A 26,606-nucleotide genomic window follows, 5' to 3' on the forward strand; every position below is an offset into this window, starting at 1 on the left:
TTCTTCCTACATTTATATTCGACATCTTTCCACGATGGAACTCAAGGGCACAGACCATATTTAGGCCTGCTTAACCTCTGATTTGTAGGCCCTCAGACCGCGCTTGGTCCCTGCAGTGCAGTGACATTCCCAAGCACACTGTTGAAAAGGGCTTTACTTGGGGAGCCATCCTGATTTTGGCAGGATGATTCCATGACAAGTACTGTGTCACCTTTAAGAAATGCATGTGGACTTCCTCTAAAGCGTTCTTGCTGTATGAGGTGTTAGTGGAGGGGTGGTACCTCTGGTAGGGCACATGTCTTGCTTCTTTTGGGGTAGTTGGTCCATCTTTGGTCCCCACCCTGCACTCAGTTCTCATCTGTGTCTCCTAGAAGCTGTCAGCATGCAATAGCAGCCAAACCTCAGGAAATAGCTTTAAAGGGCCAGCTAAGCCAGATGAGGGTGGCTAATGGGTCTCAAACTCTTGGTGAGTTAGGGACTTCCTCTGCATGTGAAGACAGGCTCTGGCACATTAAGCAGGTGAGACCAATAGTGAGTCCAATGGTCAAGGAGGAAGTTTCTGCACATGCTATAGAGCAGTGGGGTCCAAACTTTTTTCAAATAGGGCCAGATCTGATGAAGTGAAGGGCCGCGGGGGCCAACCAAATGGCCGACCAAAGTAGTTGACTTTTTTAGGATTGAAGTTGTTCAGCTTTTTTTTTATGATTTTACCCCAAAGATTGAAGTTGTTGAGCTTTTAGGATTTTGCCCCAGGAAATAAACTGCCACAGGGGCCGGATTAAACCGAACCGTGGGCCAGATTAGGCCCCCAAAATGGACTTTGGACATGCCTGCTGTAGAGGGAAGTGAGTTGCAGATGGGGCTCATCAACCTGGGAAGATAGCCCATCTCTGCCCCTAAGCCTCTACTGCTCTGCAGGATATCTTTGGGAGAAGAGAAGGGTTAGGGTTGGATGGTGCTTTTAGGCTTGTATGTCTCTTTCAAGCAACCCCTGCAGCCAAGCTCGTGCCAAATGTATTGCCCTGTTTTCCTTTGGACTACATTAGCAAGGCTGAAGGGTGTGTGTCTTGTCATCTAGATCAGTGTTTCCCAAACGTTTTTGGGCAACGGCACACCTGTTTACTGAAAAAAAATCTCGCGGCACACCACCATTAAAGCCCCGCCCCGTGACGTCAGCGCGCAGCGTCACGCCGGGAGGGACGCACAAAAGTGAAAGTTTTTTCCCTCGGCAGCTCCTCTCAGCTGCGCTCAATCCGCCTCGGAGCGCAGGAGCGATGCCTCTCTCTGGCTCTCCGCGCAGGCTGAGGGAGGGAGGGGCGCGTGTGACCCGTCTCTGCTGGGAGACCAAACCCAGCGAGGCAGAGTCGCGCGGAGGCGCCCAGGCAGCGCTGCCGGCTGCGAGGAGGAGCGCCAGGCAGCAGCAGGAGGCGCGGCCTCTCCTCGCCGCTGCCGCCCCGCCTCTCGCCGCCCGACTCGCCTGCCTCCCTCCAGGCATCTCGCGGCACACCAGCCGATGTCTCACGGCACACTCGTGTGCCGCGGAACACCGGTTGGGAAACACTGATCTAGATAGCCCAGAACCTCCATACACCCTTCCTTGGCTTGTGCCCCAGAAAGGCCACTTAGGTGTGGCTAACACAGCAGTTTGACTTCACCCCTGGAGGTGCACTCCATTTTTTCTTGAGACATACAGATGCCAACAGCAGCAGCAGCAGCAGCAACAACAACAACAACAACAACAGTGTGTCACCTTTAGGAAATGCCACTGGACTTCCTCTAAAGCCTTCTGGGTTCAATGGATGATATTAAAATGAATGTGCCTACTTGCTCTCAATCAACAATGGCACTGCCACCATTTCAGAAAGCCAACAGGATGAAGAGAGGCCATCTGAGGTCAAATAAAAGGAAAAGTGAAGAGTTAAAGTATCTCATATCCAGGGAATCTATTGCCTTCGGAGGTCTGTTCTGCTGTTAACACAAGATATGGATGTTTACTCAGGTTCATAGGAAGGTTGCAGATTAACCAATGAGGAGAAAAGCTTTTCAAATAGGGAACAGCAACTTGGCTCTGAATGTAGCAGCAAGAGTCAGGAGCGCTTTTGTTAAACTGCAAGCAGCTCCACAAGTCTTTAAGAGTAATAATTCCTTAGCAGAGTACTGTGGCAAGAACGCCATCCTTGAAAAATAAGCCCACAAAGATTAATACCGGTAGTCTGAAAGCAAACCTAGCCTGCGAAAGAGTAATAGCAGTTGGTGCCACTGGATGGCAGGGTGGCCAATGGTAGGTGGAGAAAGCAACAGTAGGCAGAGCCATCCACCTCTGGTTTTGCCCCCGGCCAATTACTCTAATAACAGTTATGCACTGTGGGTCTTCCTTAATTTCTGCTAGGATCCCACCCAACCCGGATGTTCTGGAGATCACCTTTGAGGAAGAAGCAGGGGGCCTTGCAAGGAACCCCATACAATTTAGAAATTCCAAAGGCAGCCTGAAGTGTTCCCGCCACAGCCCCCCTGATAATCCATTCCACTGCAACCCCAGCTGTGCCTTGATTCGCATTTCTCCTCTTGGCCACCTTGACCTTAAGAATGATATGGTGAAAAAATCCAGATTTGGGTGTAGGGGTGCCCATTTGGTTCTAAGAAGGCTGCAAGGGTGTACTCAGGTGAAGGCTCAGATGTGAATGTAGCTCAGTGACTGTGGCACTGGGGCGGCAATTCAATAGAGAAAGATACATGAAAATAGGGGGCATTCCTGGCGAAAAGTGATAGCTGGAACATGTGCCATCTTTTGTATTTAGCTGAAATAGCAGCCAGCCTTTCACTGTAGTACAAGACTGGATACACGGAGCCTGCCTCAAGTGTTATTCATATCATTAGTGATATCTGATGCTGTAAAGTCGCTCTGTTAGTGATAAAACAATATTGTTTATCACTACGGATGTTTTCTCTGTGGATACCTTCTTTCTGAGGCTCCTAATGACCATTATATTAGGTTTCCAGTTATCTTGATGCTAAGTCTAAGCTCTTCTCCGCAGGATTTAAAGTACACTGTTGACCATGCAACTGTGCTAGGTTAGGTCCTGTGTGTCGGGGTGGAAAACCTCCGCTTGAAGATGGCCCATCAACCCTCCTGTCTAGTCCTTGGAACTCTTCCTAGGCTGCAGGCCTCACTGGTATCACTGGGAGTTTCTGTAGCTGCTGGTTGTGTACATGTAGGGTAGGGAGATTTAAGCCATCCAGCCTCTACACCTTTTTTTATTTTATAAAAAATCTACTGGCAAGTCTGTTGCTTTTCCTTTCTACTATGGAGCTAAGAACTTTTAGAAGGAGGCTTAGCAGGCAAGCTTGATTTGTGGCTAAATCTCAAAACTTTGGGGCTGAGATTACTGCCTCCTACAGCAATAGAAGAAAAAAGCTGTTTGTGGCCCAGTGGGCTAGCTACCTGCCTGCATAAGTAGTCCAGATCCTGTGCTCTTCTTCCTTAGAGGTTCTTACTCATATGCCCCACCCAAGGCAGGAGTGGAGCGTTGTTGGCACTTGTCTGTCACAGAGACAATGGAGGGTGTGCCTCCTGGAGTGAAACCAAGACACTGCATTAGCAGCACCTAAGTGACCTCCCTGGGGCACATGCCTGGGCAGTGTGTATGGAGTTCCTGGGCTGCACAGTTGATGAAGATTCCCCTCTCTGCCTTGCTGAAAGAAAGAAGGCTATCCCTCCCCCTGTTATGCTGGTAATTTAATTATTTATTCAAGACATTTATATACCACTTAGTCACCTGCATTTCTAAGCACTGTACATGCTAGGTTCCTATGTACAGAGGGCTGATGTGATGAAATTCTAGGCTCCCTTGTGCCCTTGGCAAGGAGCTGTATCAGCGCCCCCTCCCCCCGCATCCCTTGCACCACTGGCACTCTGAGCCAGAGCGGACAGGTGTAATTTTTGCACACACATCCTTGGCCTGCACTTTTAGTAGGGGGCAACCTGGCCAACCCCTAGGTATGTGCCTGCTTTTCAAAAAAACCAAAACAAAAACCCTCACCAGCCCTGCAGTTAGAAATCCAGCATGTTAGGTGGAAGGCTGGGCTAGAACCCCTTTCCATGAAATGCAGTTTCAGGGGAAAGGATCCTGTGGCTCACCAGATGTCCTTGGGGCTTCAACTCCCACCATCCCCAACCAGCATGACCAACGGTCAGAAGCGATCGGAGTTGGAGCCTAGCAATATCTCGAGGGCCACCGATTTGGTGCTAGCTGTTTCTGGGGAGGTTTTTAGTTTTTCTTTTTAAAAACACTTTGCGGAAAGCACAGAGGAACACTGAGGCTGCTGTCACCTACACACATTTACCAGAGGTTAAGCCCCACTGAAGGCAGTTGAACACAACACACTCCAGAGGAACTGTTTGCGTTTGCGCTCGCAAGTGGCGCAGCGGAGAGGCAAAGACTGGGCAGAAAGCGAGCCCGCGGAGCAAGCGCGGCAAAGCGCGCCTCTCCGCCTTTTTTCCTTACGCTGTAGTGACGGGCTGACTGAGGCGACAAGTGGAAGCGAGGCGGAGGAAGAAGAAAAGGGGGCAGCAACAGCGGCGCGGAAACACAGGAGCCGCCTTCTAAGAGGCGGAGCGGGAAGACCCGCGCAACCAATCCGGGGTGCACCTTCCATTTTTTAGCCTTAGTTGAGCACGTCGGTGGGGTGATGCTGTGGTGGGGGCGGCGTGGTGGTCTTCTCCTGGAAGAGGCGAGCAGAGAGTAGCAGCAGCAGCGGCGTCCAGAGCGCAGATTGCTCCCCAGCTGCGTTCCGGGCTACACCTGAGGAAGGGGAGCCGAAAAGCGCTGGCCGCCACTTCTGCTGCCGCTGCGCTTCCTCCTCCTCCTCCTCCTCCTCCGGTCTGCAACCCAGAGCCGGGCTGTTGGGCTTCCTCATGTAGCTCCTGCCCCGGCAAGAGCTGAGGGAGGGCCTGCAGTACCGCCACGACCCGCCCCCTCCCTCGCTCCCGCCTTCCCTTGAAGTACTGGGAGGGAAGGGGTGCACCACGTCGCTGGGAAGTCTCGCTGGAGGAGGCAGAGGACCAGAAAGCACAGCTTTTTTCCGGGGAGGGGAGATTATAGCTAGTCCCTTCCAGAGGCAGAAAGAGTTGCGGGGGGACTTCCATGGAAGGTAGGGGGGCGCGCGCGCGCGAATGGTATTGTGAGGAAGTGGGGGAAGGCGGAGCGTGGCGCCAGTGAGGGGGAGGGAAATAAATGGACTAGATGAGGCTAGGGGTCCCTTCCAACTCTTCAATTCAATAAATAAATTGCTCACCTCTTGCTCCCTCCTCCCTCTCTTCGCCCCCTTTCCGCTTCCCTCTTTCGCGGGAATTTGGTGAAAGTGTGGTGATTAAGCGAGCAGGCCTACCTTCAAGGGTTGTGGTTGCTCACGATCTCGTTCGGCAACCACATCGCGTTGGCGAAGCGCCTTTTTCTTTTTTTTGCGTGGGGAGCTTACCCGGGTTGAGGGAGAAAGGAGCCGTGCCGAGTTAAAGAGGTTAAAAAAACCCCAAAACCTGCCGTGGCTCTTTAAAAAAAGAAGGTAATGTTGCTTCTGTTTACTTTTAGTTTCTGTGGCCTTTTGTTGCCTCTCCCTCCACAAATTTACTGGGAAGGATGTTGTTTTATTGCATTGCTTTGTGTATTGTAGTGCCTGTTGTAGCAGATGCGCCGGATTCCATTGGATGAAGAGTGGCTGTGAAATATTTCAAAAGGAGAAATAAGAGTCGGAAATCATTTATGCAGGAGAGAGAGGGGGAGTATGGGTATATATATATATATATATATATCCCTCACTGCTGTTTTTGTGTGGTTATTTTATATACCCAGGTACTACCAGCCATGCTTCTTTAGAAACCTGGGCAACCAGACACAATGTAACCGGCACACTGTGTGTTTGTTTATACCTGGTGTGTGTTTGTACACAGTGTGCCGGTTACATAGTGCCTGGGGTTTTCAGGCAGGTTTTGCCAGCCGGGTGGCCTCCAGAGGCCTTGCTGGCTGGGCTTGAGAATTGTAGATCAAAACATCTGGATTGTGACAGGTTGCCAAAGCTCTTTTAGGGTCATAAAGCAACAGTTTGCTGACTGGGCCTTCTGCTGGAAGAGAGAGCAGGGAGCTTGGTTCTGTTATGCGTCCTTTCTTTATCCTGTTTTCTGGTTTGATAATTAAGTTGTGTTTCACTTCCTATCCTCCCCACAGGTTTGTTTAGCTTCTTACCTGAGCACCCTAGAGTGAGAGCTGAGGATCACCTGTCTAGTTCCTTTCTGTGTCTCACAAGTGGAAGGGAGAGGAATTGCTGATAAGGACTCTTCTCTGTTTCATGTTTCGTCACCCAAACAGCATATTAGCTTTGATCTCATCAAGCGCCCACCTTCTCCAGGACGGCCAAGCAGAAGAGGAACAGAAGGGGTTTGCCATGAGTCGTTACAGCTTCTCCAATCTTCTGGACTGGATGTACGGTGGGGTGGACCCAAGCTTTGAAGGCAACGGGGGTCCTGAGTGTGCTGCCTTCCTCCCCTGGCAACAGCGCCTGGTAGAGACCCTGATCTTCTTATGCGTGGGAGTTCTGGAGGTGGTGGTCTCCCTGAAGAAGATCAGGCGAACCCATTCCAAGGAGGTGGTGGACCTGCTTGCTCAGTCTCGGAAGAAAGAGGAGAGCATAGGGAAGAACCTGTTGCTGGTGTTCTTCTGCCTCACTTTTGGATTGGAAGTGGGATTCAAGTTTGCTTCCAAGACCGTCATCTACTTGCTGAATCCCTGCCACGTAGTTACGATGATGCAGGTGAGGAATACTGTTCCAAAAAAAAAAAAAAAAGCCTTTGGACCCCTTTCATTTAGTCACACTGGAAACAGAATCTTCCTAGAAATATCTGTCTGTTTTCAGGGATAAGAATAGATGGTATAACATCTCATTAGCATAATAGGCATTCATTCCAGATATGGAGATCAAAGGAACCAACTCCTAGGGGCCAAGGTCCCTTCAGCCCTCTCCTAAAATATTTGAGGCCCCTACCCCCAAGTTAATGGGTATTGCCATTCAAATGGTGTGTGTGTGTGTCTTGTGAATGATTGTGTGGTGAAGGCTTACCTGCCCCTCCCAATATTTTATTCAAGTTGGCACCCCTGATTGGATAAGGTTTCGTTTTTGGCAATGAACTCCTTTGAAATTATCCTGCTTAGCGGTGTTGTGTTTTCTAGGATCGGAGTCAGTATGCCAGCTCTGAATAACAGATGCTGAGTGTGACCAGGAGGAAAGCATCATCGCACTCAAGTTTTGCTATTTGGCTTCGTGTAACTATCTAGTTAAGCACTCTAGGAAATGGAATGCTGATCCATCAGGGCTCTTCTTACTGCAAACATTATTTTATGTTATATATTACCTCCCTTCAGTAAAGCTTCTAGGGTACTTTACAAAAAAAGAGAGCATCAAGATAAAATAAATAGCTAATGTATAATAAATGGTGGCATGCAATAAGATTATATTCAAAACCCTGGCAGAGCCATATTTGTTACCCCAAAGATAAGACTGGCATCATGGGGGCTTTCCTGGGCAGGGAAATATTTAGTTTTGAACATGCAGAAGCTTAGATTTTTCCATAGGGGGGAAAAGAATTGGGAATGGTTGACTTCTAGCTAAAATAATACCCTATGAATGTGAGGTGGGCATTTCTAGGCTAGGCTGTGTGGTGAAGTGTTTATGTTACTAGTTTATGGGTCTCACTAATTACAATTCTAATTGCATCAATGGGACTATCGCCAAACTCCTGATAAGCAAATAAAGCTTGAGTTGCTGCCAACCACAGCTGCTTACTGAGCCTAAAGTAGCCAAGAAAAACATAGCTTCTGCCTTTACTACAAAGGGAACTGCCCCCATATCTTAAAGACGGCCGGTTGTGATACTGTATCTTGGACTAAATGATCTATGTTGACAACACTGAAATCAGACAAATTAGTTCTTACAGAGGAAGAGTGTGTGTGGGAGCAGCTTTCAGGCAGCAGTGGACTTTTCAGCTGTGTATGTCTTGGGGGGGGGCTATGCAATTTCTTTTCCTTTATATTTTATTAGTAGCTGTTTCATTCAGCTCTCTGCTTCTGATTTCCAGGCAGGAATCTTTGAAACAAGAGCGGTAGCAAAATACTTTCAATTAGGGCCAGCCAAAGTTCACATTGTGGTAATTGAGCTTTCGAGATACATAGACGTTCTTCCTCATGCTGGATGTTTAAAAGCAAATGGAACAGGATGCGGGGGGGGGGGGGGAGAGAAATATGGGTAAAAAGAGGGCATGATGTAAAACATTCTCTACAGTTTGTTTCAGTCTTAAGTTGGTGATTAAAGGAACTGATTAATGAGTTTGGAATTGTGCCTTAATGCAAAAGACATTTGGTAGCAAAGATGATGCAAGGACAGAGAAGGAAACACTTAGGTTGTCTCTAACTGAGTTCTGCTCTGAGTAGAACCATTGAACTTAATGGACCTAAGTTAGTCATGACCATTAATTTCAATAGGTCTACTTTGAGTATGATTTACACTGGATACAAACCATTTAGTTTTGCATTTGGAAATACGAAAACCAGCAGTTATGGCTCTATAAGCAACTACCGTATTTTTCGCCATATAGGACGCACTTTTTCCCCTCCAAAAATGAAGGGGAAATGTGTGTGCGTCCTATGGGGTGAATGGAGGCTTTCACTGAAGCCTGGAGAGCGAGAGGGGTCAGTGCGCACCGACCCCTCTCGCTCTCCAGGCTTCAGGAGAGCCCCAGCGCCAGCCCCACAAGGTCGGGGGACAGAGGGAGGCGGAACGCCGCCATCCCGCTGTCTCCCGAAGTGGTTTGGAGACTGACGGTGGCGCTTCTCCCCACTGCCTGCCCCACAAGCTCCAGGGACAGCTGGGAGACGCAGCGCATCTTCCTGCTGTCCCCGGACCTGATCTGAAGGCGGGCGGCAGGGACAAGAGCGCTTCTCCCCGCTGCCTGCCCCACAAGCTCCAGGGACAGCTGGGAGATGCAGCGCGTCTTCCCGCTGTCCCTGGACCTGATCTCAAGGTGGGCGACGGGGAGAAGAGCGCTTCTCCCCGCTGCCTGCCCCACAAGCGCCTGGGGGGGAATATTTTTTTCCTCTCTTTATTTCCCCCCCAAAAAAACTTGATGCGTCCTATGGGCCGGTGCGTCCTATGGGGCGAAAAATACGGTATATATGTTGTGTTGTGACTGCAGCTTCAGTCAGGTTGAAGTGATAAGTATAAATACCATAGATTTAATGTAGTCTTGTCAATATCCATTTGCCTTCACTGGGTGAGAATTGCCTTCAAGTAACAAGGCAAGGTAACAAGGAGTTACAGATTTAAATACTTAGCTGTCTTTTTCTCTATCCCTTCATGTATTACATATGTGTTTGTATGTGCTGGTGGCCTAATAACTGTGGACCTATTTGTAATGCTGAGTAAAAAAAATAACAGTGCAATCCTTTGCATGTCGGCTTAGAAGTAAGCCACACTAGGTTCAGTGGGGCTTACTCCTAGCTAAGTGTGCTTAGGTCAGTTGCTGTCTCTACCTGACAGTATGTTGAATAGACATTGTCACTTCAATCCATAATTTTCATGGGGTCTCACATGGTCTGGAAATCCAATCCTAGGCTAGTCATTGGCCTGGATAATTAAGCTGAATGGTTTGGTTGCATACTTTGGACTGAAACTAATTTCAGTGGAAAAGGTTTCTGCAGAGCCCTTCCCAGACTCTTGCCCAGGGATAGCAAATGTAGTGCCCTCCAGATATTATGTACTACTGTCATCCCCAAGTCACCATGGGCAATGGTCAAGGATAATGGGAACTCACAGCATCTGAAGGCAGCATGTGGGCTATTCCCACTCTTGCCCATGCAGCTACTGTGGCAAAAGATGTCATATGCATGGAAGCTAAAGTGGGTGCATCATTTGCAATAGGGACGCGGGTGGTGCTGTGGGTTAAACCACTGTGCCGCTTGGGCTTGTCAATTGAAAGGTCGGCAGTTCAAATCCCTGCGACGGGGTGAGCTGCCGTTGCTCGGTCCCAGCTCCTGGCAACCTAGCAGTTTGAAAGCAAGTCAGAATGCAAGTAGATAAATAGGTACCACTCCAGCGGGAAGGTAAATGGTGTTTCTGTGCGCTGCTCTGGTTCGGCAGAAGCGGCTTAGTCATGCTGACCACATGACCTGGAAAAACTGTGTGCGGAGCAGACAAACGCTGGCTCCCTCAGCTTGTAAAGCGAGATGAGTGCTGCAACCCCAGAGTTGTTCGTGACTGGACTTAGTTGTCAGGGGTCCCTTTACCTTTACATTTACCCCAGGTCGAGATTTGCAGTGCATTTCTTGCAGCAAAGGAGATACCCACTTAAGATGTCATCCCAAAGCTCCTGGGGGGGAAGAAAGTGATTTTACTGTACTCATCCTTATTCAGGGTTGTAGCATCATTTCAAACATCGCAAGAAATTATTAGCGTTCTAGTTAAGGGTAAAGGGACCCCTGACCATTAGGTCCAGTCGTGGCCGACTCTGGGGTTGTGGCACTCATCTTTCTTTATTGGCCAAGGGAGCCAGTGTACAGCTTCCAGGTCATGTGGTCAGCATGACTAAGCCGCTTCTGGCGAACCAGAGCAGCACACGGAAACGCCGTTTACTTTCCCACTGGAGCGGTATCTATTTATCTACTTGCACTTTGACGTGCTTTCAAACTGCTAGGTTGACAGGAGCAGGGACTGAGCAATGGGAGCTCACCCTGTCACGGGGATTCGAACCGCCCCCCTTCTGATTGTTAAGTCCTAGGCTCTGTGGTTTAACCCACACCGCCACTCGCGTCCCTAGTTACATTCTAGTTACATGTGGCTCATTCATTGCCAGAAAGAAGCTGTGAAATTTTTTACCTAAAAGCTTGAATCCTCCCATCTTATTTAAAACAATAGTGACGTAAGGCAGCTTCCATCACCAAATAAAACAAGTCATCAGAAAATTTGATTACATTAATAAATAAAACAACCGCACTAAAACCAGCAGAAAAAATACAGCACACAAAAAAGCAAAGAAGGGCAGATAATGGGAAGAAAAACGAACAAACAAAAAAGCAGGACAAAAACAAAAGGCCCAAACCAAAATCAGATACAAATTCGGTTTAGTCCAAAACCTGTCTGTAAAACCCAAGATTTAGTTTGGCACCTACTTACTTCTAATAGACATGTGCCAAACTTTATTTGGCAGAGGTGCCTGGAACAAGGCACCTGGAACATAAGAAGCTGCTCTCCAGGATTTCAAATCAGGCTTTCTCCCAACTCTGCCTGGAGAGGCCGAGGGTTGAACGCAGGGCCTTCTGCATGGAAAGCAGAGGGTTTACCACTGAGCTGTAGTCCTTCTTCAAACATAGAAAGCTGCCTTTTACTGTGTTAGACCACTGATCCATCCAGCTCAACCTACATTGCTCTCAGTGTTTGAAGCTCCCATTGTTCTAGGTGTGTTTTGCAACAGGGAATTTCATTAGTGCAAGCAGTTTCTGAGCTCTGGGCGTAGTACTGCGCCTAAGATTTCAGATTAAAACTGCCTCCCCACTTCCAGCTGTTCTCTGAAGACTGGAGAAGAGACCCTCTTAAGCAGGGGTCGGCAACCTTTTTCAGGCGTGGGCTGGTCCACCATCCCTCAGACCATGTGGTGGGCTGGATTATATTTTGAAAAACAATAACGAACAAATTCCTATGCCCCACAAATAACCCAGAGATGCATTTTAAATAAAAGCACACATTCTACTCATGTAAAAACACACTGATTCCCGGACCGTCTGTGGGTTGGATTTAGAAGGCGACTGGGCCGCATCCGGCCCATGGACCTTAGGTTGCCTACCCCTGCTCTTAAGAATATTGGGGGTGATGGTCAGGGGAAGAACTAGACCGTGTGAAAAATGGACACGATATTTTACCTGCAGTTCATTCATTTTCAGCTTTGTATTCTTGTTATAAAAAAAACCAACGCCCAGACATTTCGTTGTTGCACCCATAACTTTAGGTTTAAAGTTTAAGGTTCTGTTTAGCTCCTAGCTTTCATAGCTAAGTTTCTAACACTGACTGCTCTCTGGGGTTTTATTCAGGAGCCCTGCCTAGGATGCCAGGAGTGAACCAGGGACCTTCTGCATTCAAAACAGATGCTTTACCATTGAGTTCCAACCCTTCCCCTAAATGTTCCTCTGATGCTAAGTGGAGTGTATGGGGCGGCACATACATCTTTCAAGCCTTGAAGTCCTTTGAAACAAAGATGGCTAAGTCCTTGGTTCTCCAAATGTTGCTCCTTTCAGCCACGGTCCACACACCCTATTGTTGGGGGATGATGGGGTTTGAGTCCCAACGGCATCTGGAGGGCCAGAACTTAGTCACCCCTGTGCAGAAGTGTTTTTTGGTTTTGCTGTGGTATCAGCCATGTACGTGGCACTTTGCAGAGTACAAAGGGACAGATCCCTGCCCTGAGGGGCTTACAGTCTAGAATTAGTCACATGGAAACAACAAAGGAAAGAGAAGAAAGAGCTTAAAATCTCTTTGTTTGCAGGCACCTGCAGTGAATTTCTTTTTCTGCACAAACAGTGTTCTATAAAATGCACTTAGCAAAGCAGGTTGCTTCATAGCTCCTTACATGTAAACATTCAAACCACCACTTTATAAACAGTTTTGTCACAATGCTTGAAAGAGACATTTCTAAAGCATTCCCTAACCTGTCACCTGAAGCTTACCGGTAACTTTTTTGACGTCTTTTAGGCTGTAGTCTGTGTGGGAGGTGGTTGCACAAATCTAACTGTTCAAGAGCTCAACTTAAGGTCCCATTTTTCAAGTACGTTTGGGTATTTGTCAAAAAAAAAGTGGCTGGAAATCATGTAAGGAAAAGTAGGTGTATTTATTTGTACAGTGACTGAGTACCTTTTAAAAGAAGAATGGCTTGAGAGACTTATTTGGAGAACTGCTATGTACACAGAATCACTTGATTTACACAAGACTGTAGAAAGTGGCAGTTAAACTGGAATTACTATTTGGGTGCATGCATCACAGTGGGATTTGGGACATGACACTTTGTTTTGTCCTCTTACATAATTTTAAATGGGAGTCTAATAAGCCTTTTCAGTCCAGGGAGTTTCATTAAATTCCATTCAGACCCCTTTTCGGCTGGACACACTCCTTATTTTATTTTATTTTATTTTTATTTTTAAATAATTGCAGCTTTAAACAAGAAAAAGAAAAGGATGAAATAAAATTCTGAAAAGAAGGTGCTGTCAACTGAAACTCTGTTTCTTGACTCCCTGATCATGCAACCTCATTCACTTCTAGCTCAGTTTACATACAGTGGTGCCTCGCAAGGCGAAAAGAATCCATTCTGTGATTCTCTTCGTCTAGCGGTTTTTTCGTCTTGCGAAGCAAGCCCATTGACGGATTAGCGGATTAGCGCTATTAGCGCTATTGGCGGCTTTTAGCGGCTTATCGGTTTATCGGATCAGCTGATAAGCGGCTTAGCGGCTTAGAAAAGGTGGGGGGAGAAAAAAAAACCCGCAGGAACTCGCAAGACATTTTCGTCTTGCGAAGCAAGCCCATAGGAGATTCGTTTTGCGAAGCACCTCCAAAACGGAAAACTCTTTCGTCTAGCGAGTTTTCCGTCTTGCGAGGCATTCGTCTTGCGGGGCACCACTGTATTCAATTGTGTTGCATTTGTTCTCTTGCTCACACTTACTTTGTTCTTTATTAACACATTTATAGCCCACCTTTTCTTTAGGGTGCTCAGGTTGGCATACGTGGATTTCTCCCTCCCCATTTTATTCTCACAACAACCCTCTGAGGTAGGTTGGGCTAAGAGAGAGTCTCTGACCAAAGCTTCATAGCTGAGTGGGGATTTGAATCCTGGTTTTCCAGGCCCTAGTCCAACATACTCTTTAGCTGTTCTTATCTCTAACTCATCTCCCACTTTTCCAGTTTCCCTCTTCTCTCCTTGTCTGTCTGTCTAGAGTATTTGTACCCAGGCTACTTACTGGTTTGTGCATGTCAGGGCCTACATTAATACAAAGCAGCTGGTCTACATAGATACTAATGAAAGAATAATAATGTTCCTACAAATTCTGTTCCCCCCAAACATTTAAAGAAATAATCATTATCACTGATCCCAAAACCAAGTTTGGGATCTGACTTTTCCTGAGCATTTAATGTCGCACAGAAGGAGAAGAGTCGTGAGAGGCCAAACCAAACAAGAGCATTTTGACAAAGTATGGTTCCCCTATATCAGCTCTGAAAGCAGAAGCGATGTTAACGCAAGACCGCCAGCTACACATACTTCGTCATGGAGAGGCTGTGTCATGGATAGTTCAAGCCTTGGCGATTCATTCAGTGATTTAGTTGATAGACAGTGTCCCTGCTCCATTTTTCTGCTTGTAACTGAGTTATGCATGTAACCCTCTGTAGGTTTTGTTAGAGGTAATGTCATTTTATTATAAGACTTAATAAAATATTTATTAAAAAGGGAAAAAAATATTAGTACTCCCAATCCACCAGTTTCAAACAGGATCAGTCTTGGTTTGTTATTTAGCAAAAATATTATTTGCAGTTGTAATTTTGCATGGTCTTGTAGCTATCGGTCTAAATTAGGTCAAACTCTGGCTTCCTCTAGTATAACTTCAAGCAACAGCTTATGTGTGAAAACTTAATGAGTAGGATTACTATTTTTATAGTGAGGTATCTCCCACATGTGTTCTAGTTTGGAAACAAATGAGCAAGAAACGAATAGCTTGCATAAACACAATTATCAGCTATCTGCTCAAATATCGGAAAACAACAACGGCTTCTCACTGCTTAAATATGGCCCTCTCTCAGTCAAAAAGGTTTTTTGCCTTCAAAGTGCCTAATGTATTTCAAATTTAGCAGACCTAGATGCTTTTGCAAAAGGTCTTAGTTCTGCTGAATTTGGCTACGTTTTGGAGTTTGAGAAGAGCAGGTTGTCCTCAATGAAAGAGCAGTTGCCTTTTAATTAATGCACAGAGAAGATTTTGGCACACTGAGAAGTGCTGATCCTTGTGCTATTTTGGAATGCCGTGTGGGGCAAACTGAGCATTTTGTTCTTTGCTGCTGCTGCTGCCTTTTGGGCTGGAGACGGCACCTGTTCTAGGCAGAGCTTCAGGGTAAACCTTGCAGACACCTTGCCCCTGACATTTGCAGGTGAGCGGAAATGCACCGGCTTAATGTACCTGAATGGCAGTGTCACTTCTTTTGCTTTTGTCCCTCTCCTCCATAACTTAATGTACAAATGATGCCCCCGATTTGGAACTAGAAATACTGCAGAACCTTAAATGACGCTGCAGTCTTCAAACTGATCTTGCAAGCGAAGAGAACATGGAATAGGCATGTGCAGTGGGCGTTTCAGCTTGACCTTTGACAGTATTTAAAGCAAGAGTCAGGGGCTTTGGGCCTTGGGGCCAAATGTGCCCCCCCTCGGCCTCTCTGTACAGCCCCCAGGAATCTCCACATGCTTTCCTCCCATCCCCTCTACTGACACTGCTCCACATTTTCCTCTAGTTGTTTTGCCAAGCTGGCAGACATGTTATTGAACTGTAATAATGCCTCTTGGTTGCCTGGATGAATACCTCTTACTTTTCCATAGCTGGATGGTAGCCTCCTGTACATACAGAGAGAGTCACAAGATTCCTGCATTGCAGGGGGTTAAAATAGATGAACCTCATGGTCCCTTTCAGCTCTGTGATTCCATGATCCATTTACCTACCCATCACAGGCATGTGAACTCTGGAAGGTTACCCACTAGGCTCTCAGGCTGAGGAATTTTCTTCCCTCTTGAATTAATGTCCAGGAGTGAGTTGTCTAGGTAACCAAAGCAGTATTAAATGTCTCCAAGGACCAGCCAGTGATGCCGTTGGAAGGACAGAGGCAATTGTGTGACTGTCCTTGGGAGGTAGGAAGATACTGATATTAATATTTTACATTTAATTTCTGAGGTGGCTGTGTCAACCACATGGGGAGAAACTGTTATGTATTGAAGTTTTCACCCTGGCCACCAGGGGTATGGTGTACAGTGGTACCTCAGGTTACATACGCTTCAGGTTACATACGCTTCAGGTTACAGACTCCGCTAACCCAGAAATAGTACCTTGGGTTAAGAACTTTGCTTCAGGATGAGAACAGAAATTGTGCTCCGGCGGCGTGGCAGCAGCAGGAGGCCCCTTTAGCTAAAGTGGTGCTTCAGGTTAAGAACAGTTTCAGGTTAAGAACGGACCTCCAGAACGAATTAAGTACTTAACCCACGGTACCACTGTATATAGTTTCACTCAGGTCCACGTCAGTTAATTTACCTCCTTACGGGGTCCTCGCTGCGAGATCACATTCACCCGGTGCTATACCAGTTGCACTGGCTCCCGGTGGAGTACAGGATCAGGTTTAAGGTGCTGGTTTTAACCTTTAAAGCCCTATACGGCCTAGGACCCTTGTACCTATGGGACTGCCTCTCCTGGTATGTCCCACAGAGAAACTTACGGTCTTCAAATAAAAACATCTTGAAGGTCCCAGGCCACAGAGAGGTTAGGCTGGCCTCAACTAGAGCCAGGGCTTTTTCGGCTGTGGCTCCGATCTGGTGGAACACTCTGTCACAAGAGACTAGGGCCCTGCGGGACTTGACATCTTTCCGCAGGGCCTGCAAGACAGAGTTGTTCCACCAGGCCTTTGGCCAGGGCACAGCCTGACTCCCACCTTCGGCAATCTTCGCGGAGCTCTGGCCCAATGGTTGCCATTGGTTTGATTTGAATTAATTTTATAATGAATGATTTTAGAGTGTTGTGTTGTGTTGTACTGCTGTACTGTTTTATTGTTGTTAGCTGCCCTGAGCCCGGCTTCGGCTGGGGAGGGCGGGATATAAATAATTTATTATTATTATTATTATTATTATTATTATTAAGGCGGGAAACCCTGGGTTGTGACAATGTTGACAGCCAGCTGCCTATAAAAGCAGGCCGGCTGAGCTGTTTAGTTCAGTTCCAGCTTACTTATAAAGAACTAATTGGAGAAATCTCTGTGTCGTCTGCTATGACCACCCACTATTTAATAGAAACGGAAGCAGAACAACTACAAAAGGCATGGCTTTGCATATAGCATAAGCCTATGGATATCTATCAGGTTTAAATCAATATGGCGCAGACCAGGTGTGGTGAATCTCTTGACAGCCAGATTTAATTCCCTCTGAAGGGAAAGGGCTTTTGGATTTTTTCAAATTGTGCAGTTGTAGCTGCTTCCTCTGCAAGAAGATAGTCTCAGCAGGCTTGTGTTCCCTGGAAATATAGAAGAAGCAGCCCATGCAGTTTGTTGCTATTGTTGCTCTTGCAAACACAAGTTGAAATCAGAGGTTTTAAATAGCTGTGAAGTTCAGGTTTGCATTAGTTACATTTTCTGGGATTACTGAGGATTTTGCCTTTTCCACACTTTGGACAGATAAAGAGCATACAGCAGGAGAGTTTTTATTTATTCACAAATTTATTCACAAAGGGAAAGGTCTTCGAAGAAAATATAAAAGGGAAACCTGAACATCATTAAAATTAGAATTAAGTGTTTGAATCAATAATATTAATACAGATATTAAGAAGAATTGGAATTAGAATTAAAAATTTGGTTCTGTTTTCATGGAAAATGGCTTTCTCTCTTTCTGTGTGTGATATGGTGTGTGAAAGGTGTGTGATTATAGCCCCTCTCGCACCTGGACTATAGTCTCTGGCAGCTTCCTGTGGGCTAATGCAGTTTTCAGGCCCAAAACTGAAAAACGATGGTCACAGATAGAGTGAGTCATCTTCAAATATCTGGGCCCAAGTCATTCAGGCTGTTGTAATTCACCATCTTGAATTGGGCCTGGAAGAATATAGGTAGGCAGTGTAAATGATAAATGTCCTAGCTTTGGGTAGTTACCGTATTTTTCGCTCTATAAGATGCATCAGACCACAAGACGCACCTGGTTTTTGGAGGAGGAAAACAAGAAAAAAAATATTCTGAATCTCAGAAGCCAGAACAGCAAGAGGGATCGCTGCGCAGCGAAAGCAGCAATCCCTCTTCCTATTCTGGCTTCTGGGATAGCTGCGCAGCCTGCATTCGCCCAATAAGACGCACACACATTTCCCCTTACTTTTTAGGAGGGAAAAAGTGAGTCTTATAGAGCAAAAAATACGGTAAATAATGGATGGCCTTTTAAACTGTGGGTGGGTTTATTCTTTTTATTAGTTATTATGGTATATATTTTTGTGTTTTTATATTGTAAACCACCCTGTGATCCTTGGATGAAGGGCTGTATAGAAATAATAATAATAATAATAATAATAATAATAATAATAATAATAATAATAATAATAATAAATAGAACTGGAGTAATATGCTCCCACCTTGATGTAACACTCAGCACCCAAATGGCTGGAAGTTTGTCACTTCTAGCATACAAACCTAACCTTTTCTTTTTTGATCCTTTTTTCCTTTTGAAAAGGTTACATTTCCCACGCTCCACTTAGCAAACAGAAATTATTTGCTTGGTGGATTGGCCAGAAATACTGCACTCCTGAAGGCTGTTTAGTGCTACACGTTACTGTCTACAGTTGGATTCACATTTAGTTAACTACTTTTAAAAAACTCAGAAGGTACTTACCTGTAGAAATTGGTCAAAAAATCCTTTGTCTAATAATGTTTCTTTACCAAGGTTTGGGTTGGTGGAATAACAGCTCCTTGAATTAGGGGTAAGGTTTTGTGGATTCCAGTTCATTGTAATTGCCTGTCATAACTCTGTTAATTGTGGTTCTATCAACTTGAAAAACTGGAGCATCAAATTTGTAACAATTTGTACTGTTAACATTTTTGTTGAGCTACTCAATGGCCTGGTTTACATGTTATGATTAAAACATGATTTGTTTAGGCAAAGTGAGATCCATAGGTGCTAGTGGTGTGGGGCTCTCAGGGGCGCCAGGCTAAGACTCTGGGGCCCAAGAGTTGAGTCAGGGGAAGAGCCTGCCCGTCAGTCGGAGCGCCACAGCGGGTTCTTCAGCTGTGGGCGGCTCTGCGACTTGAGTTTGGGGGTGACTGAGCTAGCAAGATGCTGAGGTGGCCGGCTGGCTCTGCCCTCCTGCGCACCTGGGACTAGGCTACCTGCGGAGGGCGCCGGGCGGATCTTTACACCCCGGCGCCGCATATGCTTAAGACAGCCCTGGTGAGAACCCATGGTTTTTGCTAGATTATGAACTATGGGTTTTTAAAATGATGGTGTTTTATTTGAATGTCGCAAGCGTGCTTAATCATAGTTTGTTTGATTGTTCTACCCTTGATGCTTGCTCAAGCTACAAAGTAATGGGAGCAGCTGGAAAACACGCCAAATTTTGGAGGAACAACTTCTAGCTCGTTTACTCATCATTTGTTGAACAAGTGATGGCAGATTGATTGATTGATTGTTTGACTAATTCAATTTGTATCCTGCCCTTCCTTTTGAAGGAGTCCAGGGTTGCAGACACAGCAAAGATAAAATATGAAAAAGAACAATAACAGCTAAGACTGTTTCTAACACCCCTCCTCTAAACAGTTAAAAGAAATATCGATCAGTGATCTGAGGTGTGCCAGGAACAGTGTCTTTTAGCAATCAAATGCCTAGGTAAAGAGAAGTATTTTCAAATTTCTACTGAAAGTCAGTGATGAGGGGGACAGATACACCTTATTAGGGAAGGCATTCAAAAAATGAGGGACTGCCTCTGAAAAGGCCCTGACCAGGTCATTTCCAACCGGGCTGCCCCCACCACCATGGTCAATGGTGTCAAAAGTGTTAGCATGCTTTAGTATTCTAACATGTTTTAAATCATTTTTCTTGATTTTACTGTTATCTTTTGTACTGTAAACTGCTTTGATGTTGTTGGGTTTTTTGTTTTTACAATGAAGCAGTGTATAAATTTTATGAAATAAATAAATAAAAGCCACTGAAAAGTCAAGGAGAACCCATCAGGGTCACACTCCCCCAATCTTGATAGCAGTTATCAGTCAGGGGTAATTAAGGGTGTTGTGCTTCTAAAACTGGGCGTGAAACCAGACTGGAATCATCTGAAGAATCTGCTTCCTTCCAAGCACCCCAGAAACTGGCTAGGCACCACCCTCACAATCACCTTGCCTAGGGAGGGAATATTAGGGACTGGTTGGTAGTGTCATTTAGAATCTCTGGTTTTCACATCACCTCTTTCAGGGAAGAGGCCACAACTCCCTCCTGTGGTATGGCATTGATCTGAACTCATCCAGTCATTCCGGTTCTGTGAGATGTTGCCATACATGAAGGGATCAACAGGGGACATAGTCAGCCTCACCACTGCAAGTGTCCTGTCGACATTTTTGGGCTGAGGCAACTGAAATTGATCTTGCAAGCTGTCATTGGGCAGGGCACCAGGGACCTCCAACATGCCTTAACCAATTTTGGCATGGAGCGGAGTAGTTTCCCCCTCAACATGATTTGCAAAGCTGTTTGAGCATGCTCCTGAGTGGTCCGTTTCTAAGTGATGCCACACTAGTCTGGACTTGTTTATTATCCTGCTCTAGGCGATTGCCTGCTGTGGAGCAAGACTGCAAGTGGAGAGTTGAAAAATCACTGAAGGCTCAATTGAGTTGGTAAACAATATTTTCCGGCATTTGTGCCTTCCTAATAACACCTCCCCTTTTCATTTTCATGGCTGTTTTATCAGACTTCATAAACTAGAGTTGCACTTAGAACAGATACGTTTTTAAAAGGAGTGATGTGCATCACTAAACCTAACCTTGGGTGTAGCCAGGATTTATGTTGGGGGAGGGGGCAGACTTTTTGCTAGTGGGGGCAGAACCTCAGTTAAGAATCCCCCCCCATTGATTTACTTGATTTGGGGAGAACCTTCCCCCTGCCCTTCCCCTTCCCCCTTCCCGCCATGGCTATGCCCATGAACCTAACTTATCTTTTTGTGTCTAATGGTCTTTCTTTCAACCATTTCTCCCCAAGACTTTCCTTGCACTGATTTTGTGTTCATCCATTCGCTCTTAATTTACTGTAAGCTGAATGGTGTTTCCATTGTAGTGATCATGTTTCCAAGACTTGTTTGCTCTGAAAGAGTTTCGTGGAATGGAGTATCTACTGAGTGCACTATTTAGATTAAAAGCAGGTTTTACAAAGAGCATAACCCAAATGCAGCCAGCTTGTCTAGATAATACTTGCAATTAGGCTTATGGATGTCTTTGAAAGGTTCAGTGAGTGAACAGGGTACGATCTTCCTTGATCTGGTATTCTTCAGTTCTTAGCATTGGTTAATGCCTGAACCTTGAATAATGCACAGGAAATTCTGGTTTTGTCAGAGCAATTATTTTGTTGCAAAATAAATTTGGCTTTGCTTGCAACACTGAATTTTCTCAGTTAAGGAAACTGTGCTGAGCTTTTTGCCTCCCTTATTGGCAGATGACTCTGTGTGCTCCTCTCTTTCCTTGGCAGGGAAAAGCATGAGAGTCATTTCTATTCTTCTGCAGTTTCTCTCTGAAAAATGGTTGAAAACACTGCTGAAGCTGCAATCTCCATGCACATGTGCTCTGTGTACCAGGAATGAGAGGATCAGGGAAACTATCATACCTTTCTAGATGGGGGGAAAGCATAGTGAGGCTGTGACCAGCACACTGGAGGTCTGAAGGCGTTTATAGGGATATGATGATGCGACTTGTGGGTGGTGTTGACTGCTGGTGCCTAGCCTTTATCACAGAGGTGGGTGGCTCTCATAAATAGACAGATGGAGACTGGTTTCCAAGGAGGCTGCCTTTCTAGGGTGGTGACAAGTATTGCCATCAGTGAAGGCTGCCGTCTTCTTGGAGCATGATCCGAAGGTACATAGTTGCAGCAATCTTGATGAAGATAAACAGATCTAGGTCCAATAATTGTCTGGGAGGAGGGCTGCGTGGCATCCCCATGTGTGCTGCTTTGACATCCATCATGGAACAAAAGCAGAATATAAGGCTACATTCACACCATAAATTTCAAGTGCTATGTTTTGTTGGACCCTTGCCAATCTTGCTTGCAACCAGAGCCAAGCACAATTGTAGCCATGATGTTGTTTGATGAGGGAGGGACATTGGATAACATCCAAGGTTACTCATACTGAGTGTAGGCCCACTGAAGTCAAAAGGACATGAACTTGCTATCAAAACAAATACTCAAGAAAACACTAACTGTATAAAGGTAAAATAAAAAAATTCCTTCCAGTAGCACCTTAAAGACCAACTAAGTTAGTTGTTGGTATGAGCTTTCGTGTGCATGAACACTTCTTCAGGTATCTGAAGAAGTGTGCATGCACACGAAAGCTCATACCAAGAACTAACTTAGTTGGTCTTTAAGGTGCTACTGGAAGGAATTTTTTTATTTTGACTATGGCAGACCAACACGGCTACCTATCTGTAACTGTATAAAGGTAAGCACAGGTAACGTGTGCTTCTAAGTCAGGGTGGTCCAACTTTTTATACCAAGTGGGCCGTGAGAGCACTTTGACAATATGGAACCTGTGGGCCTCACACTGCCTTGTTGTATGGGAGAGGAGAGCAAGGCCCAAATTTAACACCTCCCCAGCTATAAAAACAGCTAAGGTTTTGGGAAAGAGTCATATGGCTCTTACAGGGTCCTAGAGCCCCCCTTTTCCAAAGCTGGAAAAGTGCTAACTGTGCTTTGGGAAGAAGGCGGGAGGTCTCTAGGATGTAGAGTGCCCAAAAAGACCTCAGGGCTGTATGTTGGGCTGCCCTCTTCTAAATGGTGTTTGAAACAACTTTCTGTAGTTTAAAATATAACAAGTTCCACATAGTTTATTGTATGGTTTTAGTTCACACCTTTGGTGATTTAAGCCATCAAACCAAGGAAGAAGACTACAAATTGCTTTCTTCTTGTTATTTTATTTTTAAATAGTTGATGAATGTTTTGTGCGAAAGCCTTGAAAAATCTGGGAAGGCTATGAATTTTGTATCTGCAGTGCTGGTTTTTTGTTTGTTTGTTTGTTTGCAATAACAGTTAGTGGATATTGCCTTTCATGATTTTTATATTTATCCAGCCATTGGAGGCCACCCCCCAAATAGCAAATGCTGAAACCCAGCTCCTGTGTGTGGGGCTGGAGGCTAGGCAAGCATGGCTTTGGGGCAGGGAAAGCATCCTCACCTAGCTTTTATTTTTGCCAAAACAGCGTGCAAAAGTCGTCTCTGTATGTTATATGTGCTGCTTGCAAAGGAGCACACTGGAACCACTCAATTCAGAGAACAATTATAACCTCTAGTTATGTCAGCACAAGTTCTGTCAAGCCAGGCCCGTAGCAATATGCTTCCAAAGGAAAAGCGTTTTATAAACGCCGTCCAGGTCCTGGCTTCCTTCCCATACATTCTTCCATTTAGTTGGCCAATAGCAATGCACCCAAAGGAAAGGTATTGTAGCCCTTTGAATATGTAGTAGTACATTGACAGATCTTCTGTCGTGCAACCTGCCAATCCTAGGGCTGCTACTGAGGAGACTAAAGGGAGAGAGGAGGGTTCTTAGGAGTTGAGGCATGTGTATTGGCGACTTTCCAAACTCTGGATTGGCTCAGGAAATGATCCAAGTTCTTTCCAAATCTTTCGGAATGAATTTGCATGATGGGAGAGGGTGTATCAGGCCAAATGCCTATCTAGTTCAGCATCCTGTTCTTATAGTGGGCAACCAGGTATCTATGGGAAGCTTGTGATCAGAACCTGAGTTCAACACAGGAGCGTAGCTAGCCGCTCCGGCACCCAGAGTGGCAAGGGCAGGGCGAGCCGCCCAGGGGGCTGCTGTGACGATGCACTGGGGGGGGGGACACACCGCGGCAATCTGCTCAGGGGGGCTCCGCAGCAAGCTGTGCATTGAGTCCGCCTGGCGAACGCAAGACCCATGCTGCTGTTTCAGGCAGCGCGGGGCCCCGAGCCACTGCGTCACTCCCAGGAGAGATGCGTGGCTTGGGCACGCTGCAGGCCAGGCCCCGTGGTAAGTGCCACCCCCCACAATTTTGTCACCCCCTCAGGGATGACAGCTGGGGCGGACCGCACCCCCCGCTCCCTCTTCCTACGCCCCTGGTTCAACAGTGCTCTCCCCAATAGTGATTCACAGCAACAGGTATTCAGAGAAATACTGCCTTTCACAATGGAGGTAGAACAAAGCCAGTATCCACTGATAGCCTTCCTCCCCTACCATGAATTTGTCCAATCCTCTTTAAAAAACCATTCAAACTGGTGGCATCACAATATCTTGTGGGAGCAAACTCCACAGTTTTAACTATCTGCTGTGTGGTGAAGTGCTTTCTTTTGTCTGTCTGGAATCTTCCAGCACTTAGTTTCATTTGGAGGCCCTGAATTCTAGTATTATGAGAAAGCGAAATGTGTAATTTTATACACTTCTGTCATGTATCTTCTGATTCACCTTTCTTTCAAAGCTAAAAATGCCCCAAATGTTGTCACCTTTCCGCATGGGGAACTTGTTCTTGATGATTTTGGTTGCCTTTTCCTGAACCTTTTCTTGCAATATCCTTTTTTGAGGCGAGGTTACTGAAACTCTACACAGTGTTTCAAGTGTGGTCTCACCATAGACCTGTATAACACTATTACAATATCAGCAGTTTGATTTTCAGTCCCTTTCAGTAGCAGCCACAGAATGGAGGAAGATCTCTTTCCCTCTACAAAGTGACTCACTGAGATTATGTACTGCCTGACACAGGTGGCTGTTACTGATTGAATAATGCTATTTTAATAGCTTTTTATCTGATGATTAGTACATTGTATTGGAGTATTTGAGTTCTGATTTGTTTTTGACTCTTGGATTCTTTTGACTATAATGCAGTTAAGACATTTTCTAAATAAGATAAATAATTTTTGAGATGAGCGAGTTCTCACTCAGTTATAATGCAAGCTGCCATATCATGGCCTTCGATATTTGGAGAAAGCTGGAAATGGATTATTGATTGTCTTCTTTATCTATGTAAAAATACGGCTTTAAGCACAGAGTAAGGGACCAAAATAAAAAATGAGTTCACCAAATAGGTTACATAGGATATAGCAAGGCTGGTGTCATTAGCAGTGCACATGTGTTAAGGTGACAGTAATTACTATGGAATTACGTGAGTTCCTGCTGTTGAAATAGCACTGATGTTAATTAAGCAGATCCGATGTGGCTTGGATAATGTTTACAGCCCTGACAGATAGGGCTTCTGGCATATGACGGCTGTTAAAACAAGCGTCACTCGTGATTTATGAGTCTGAACACTGAAGTGGCAAATGTATTTTGTTTCATACATGAAGCAGGGATTGGCCTTTCCAATTTCCATGCTTGTTGATGTCTTGTTACAAACTAGGTGTCATTAGAGACATTAAGACCCAGGGAAAATTGGTCGATGTATCGATTCCTGGCACTCCTAAAGCCTGATAAACTGCTGGGCTCCCATGGTGACTGTGGGGCCCTTGGTGCCAACCAAAGCCTTCCGGGAGTCCTAATTTTGGGGGAGAGGGGTGCCTAAGTGCCAGCTGTTTTATGAAATTATATTTTGTGCTGTCCACAACAGTTTGTTAGATTTCACATTGGGTCCAAAACACTTGGGAACCTTTGAAAGCAGAGAGGGGTTTTGTGTGGAACAACTAAAACAATGGCCCTCATATATTTACATTAAAAAAAAAAATTCAAAGCATTTTCTTGAATTATGTATAAAAAAAGAATATAAACACAATTGGGATATACACCAAAGATAAATGGTTTGCCTGTCACATTACAGAACCACTCATCACTTGATGTTTAACAGCTGTGCGAGAGGACAACATTAAAAAATAAATAAATCACAGTTATGCAGTCCAAATTTCATGAATTGTTGCTGGCAAAGATCTTGATATATCGACCTTTTCACTGGCATTGCTCTAGATAAATTTATGGGGATGGTGTTTCACCCCCCCTTTCCCCCCATCTAGAAATGTGAGTTTCTGAATAATGATGTTGCTGTCTGCTTACTGAGCTCCAACCATGTGTACCCATCTTTGTCCACTGTCATGTTGACAGGGCTGGCCCACCCATGAGGCAAGGTGAGGTGACTGCCTTGGTCTGCAGGATCCACAGGGGTAGCAGATTTGGCCTCCAAGAAATATGTAGACCAGTGCTGCAGTTGCTGCCATAGTGGAGATAACAGCTGGGGTGCAGTTCTTGGAGGCCAGATCTGATGTCACCTCAGCAGCTCCTTCCAGTTCTGCCACCTACAGTGGTGGTGCTACTGGTCTCCTCTGACCCTTGGCCCCAATGTAGATCTTCATTCCACCCTTGTTCTTCATGCAGATCTTCACTTACCTCTTCTCCCATGGCTGGGATGTGTGGTTCCATTTTGTTGTTTTCTTCATGTGCCAAAATGTCTTGGGCCGGCTCTGCACATTGCTGTTTCATCACTCCTCCAACTTTTCCTTTGTTGTTTGCCCAATAAGGCATAGTTGTGTAGATCCCATAGCAGCTGTTTTCTCCCAGGTTTAATTCGTAATTATTATATGAATATAAGGACTCATAAATTTAAAGTGTGCAAAAGAAC

General features: G+C 45.5%; 1 protein-coding gene and 1 long non-coding RNA gene across 8 annotated transcripts in view; both read left to right on the forward strand.

Moving 5' to 3' along the window:
- LOC310698359 overlaps positions 1-26,606 on the forward strand; it is a 525,075-nt gene that overhangs the window by 52,038 nt on the left and 446,431 nt on the right. The gene's annotated exons all lie outside the window — the stretch shown is intronic.
- TMEM164 (transmembrane protein 164) overlaps positions 4,527-26,606 on the forward strand; it is a 62,880-nt gene continuing 40,800 nt past the window's right edge. Inside the window, exons 1-2 of one of the 7 annotated variants that reach the window (XM_083485324.1) lie at positions 4,527-4,643; positions 6,222-6,804. In XM_083485324.1, the coding sequence (XP_083341450.1) occupies positions 6,343-6,804 (462 nt within the window). In that variant the 5' untranslated portion in view covers positions 4,527-4,643; positions 6,222-6,342. Of the gene's footprint in view, positions 4,644-4,666; positions 5,563-6,221; positions 6,805-26,606 lie in introns of those variants that run through there. The other 6 variants (XM_083485326.1, XM_083485325.1, XM_083485328.1 and 3 more) reach the window with 6 other exon arrangements.

Source organism: Podarcis liolepis (assembly GCF_965112155.1).
Source record: "Podarcis liolepis genome assembly, chromosome: Z".
NCBI lineage: Eukaryota > Metazoa > Chordata > Lepidosauria > Squamata > Lacertidae > Podarcis > Podarcis liolepis.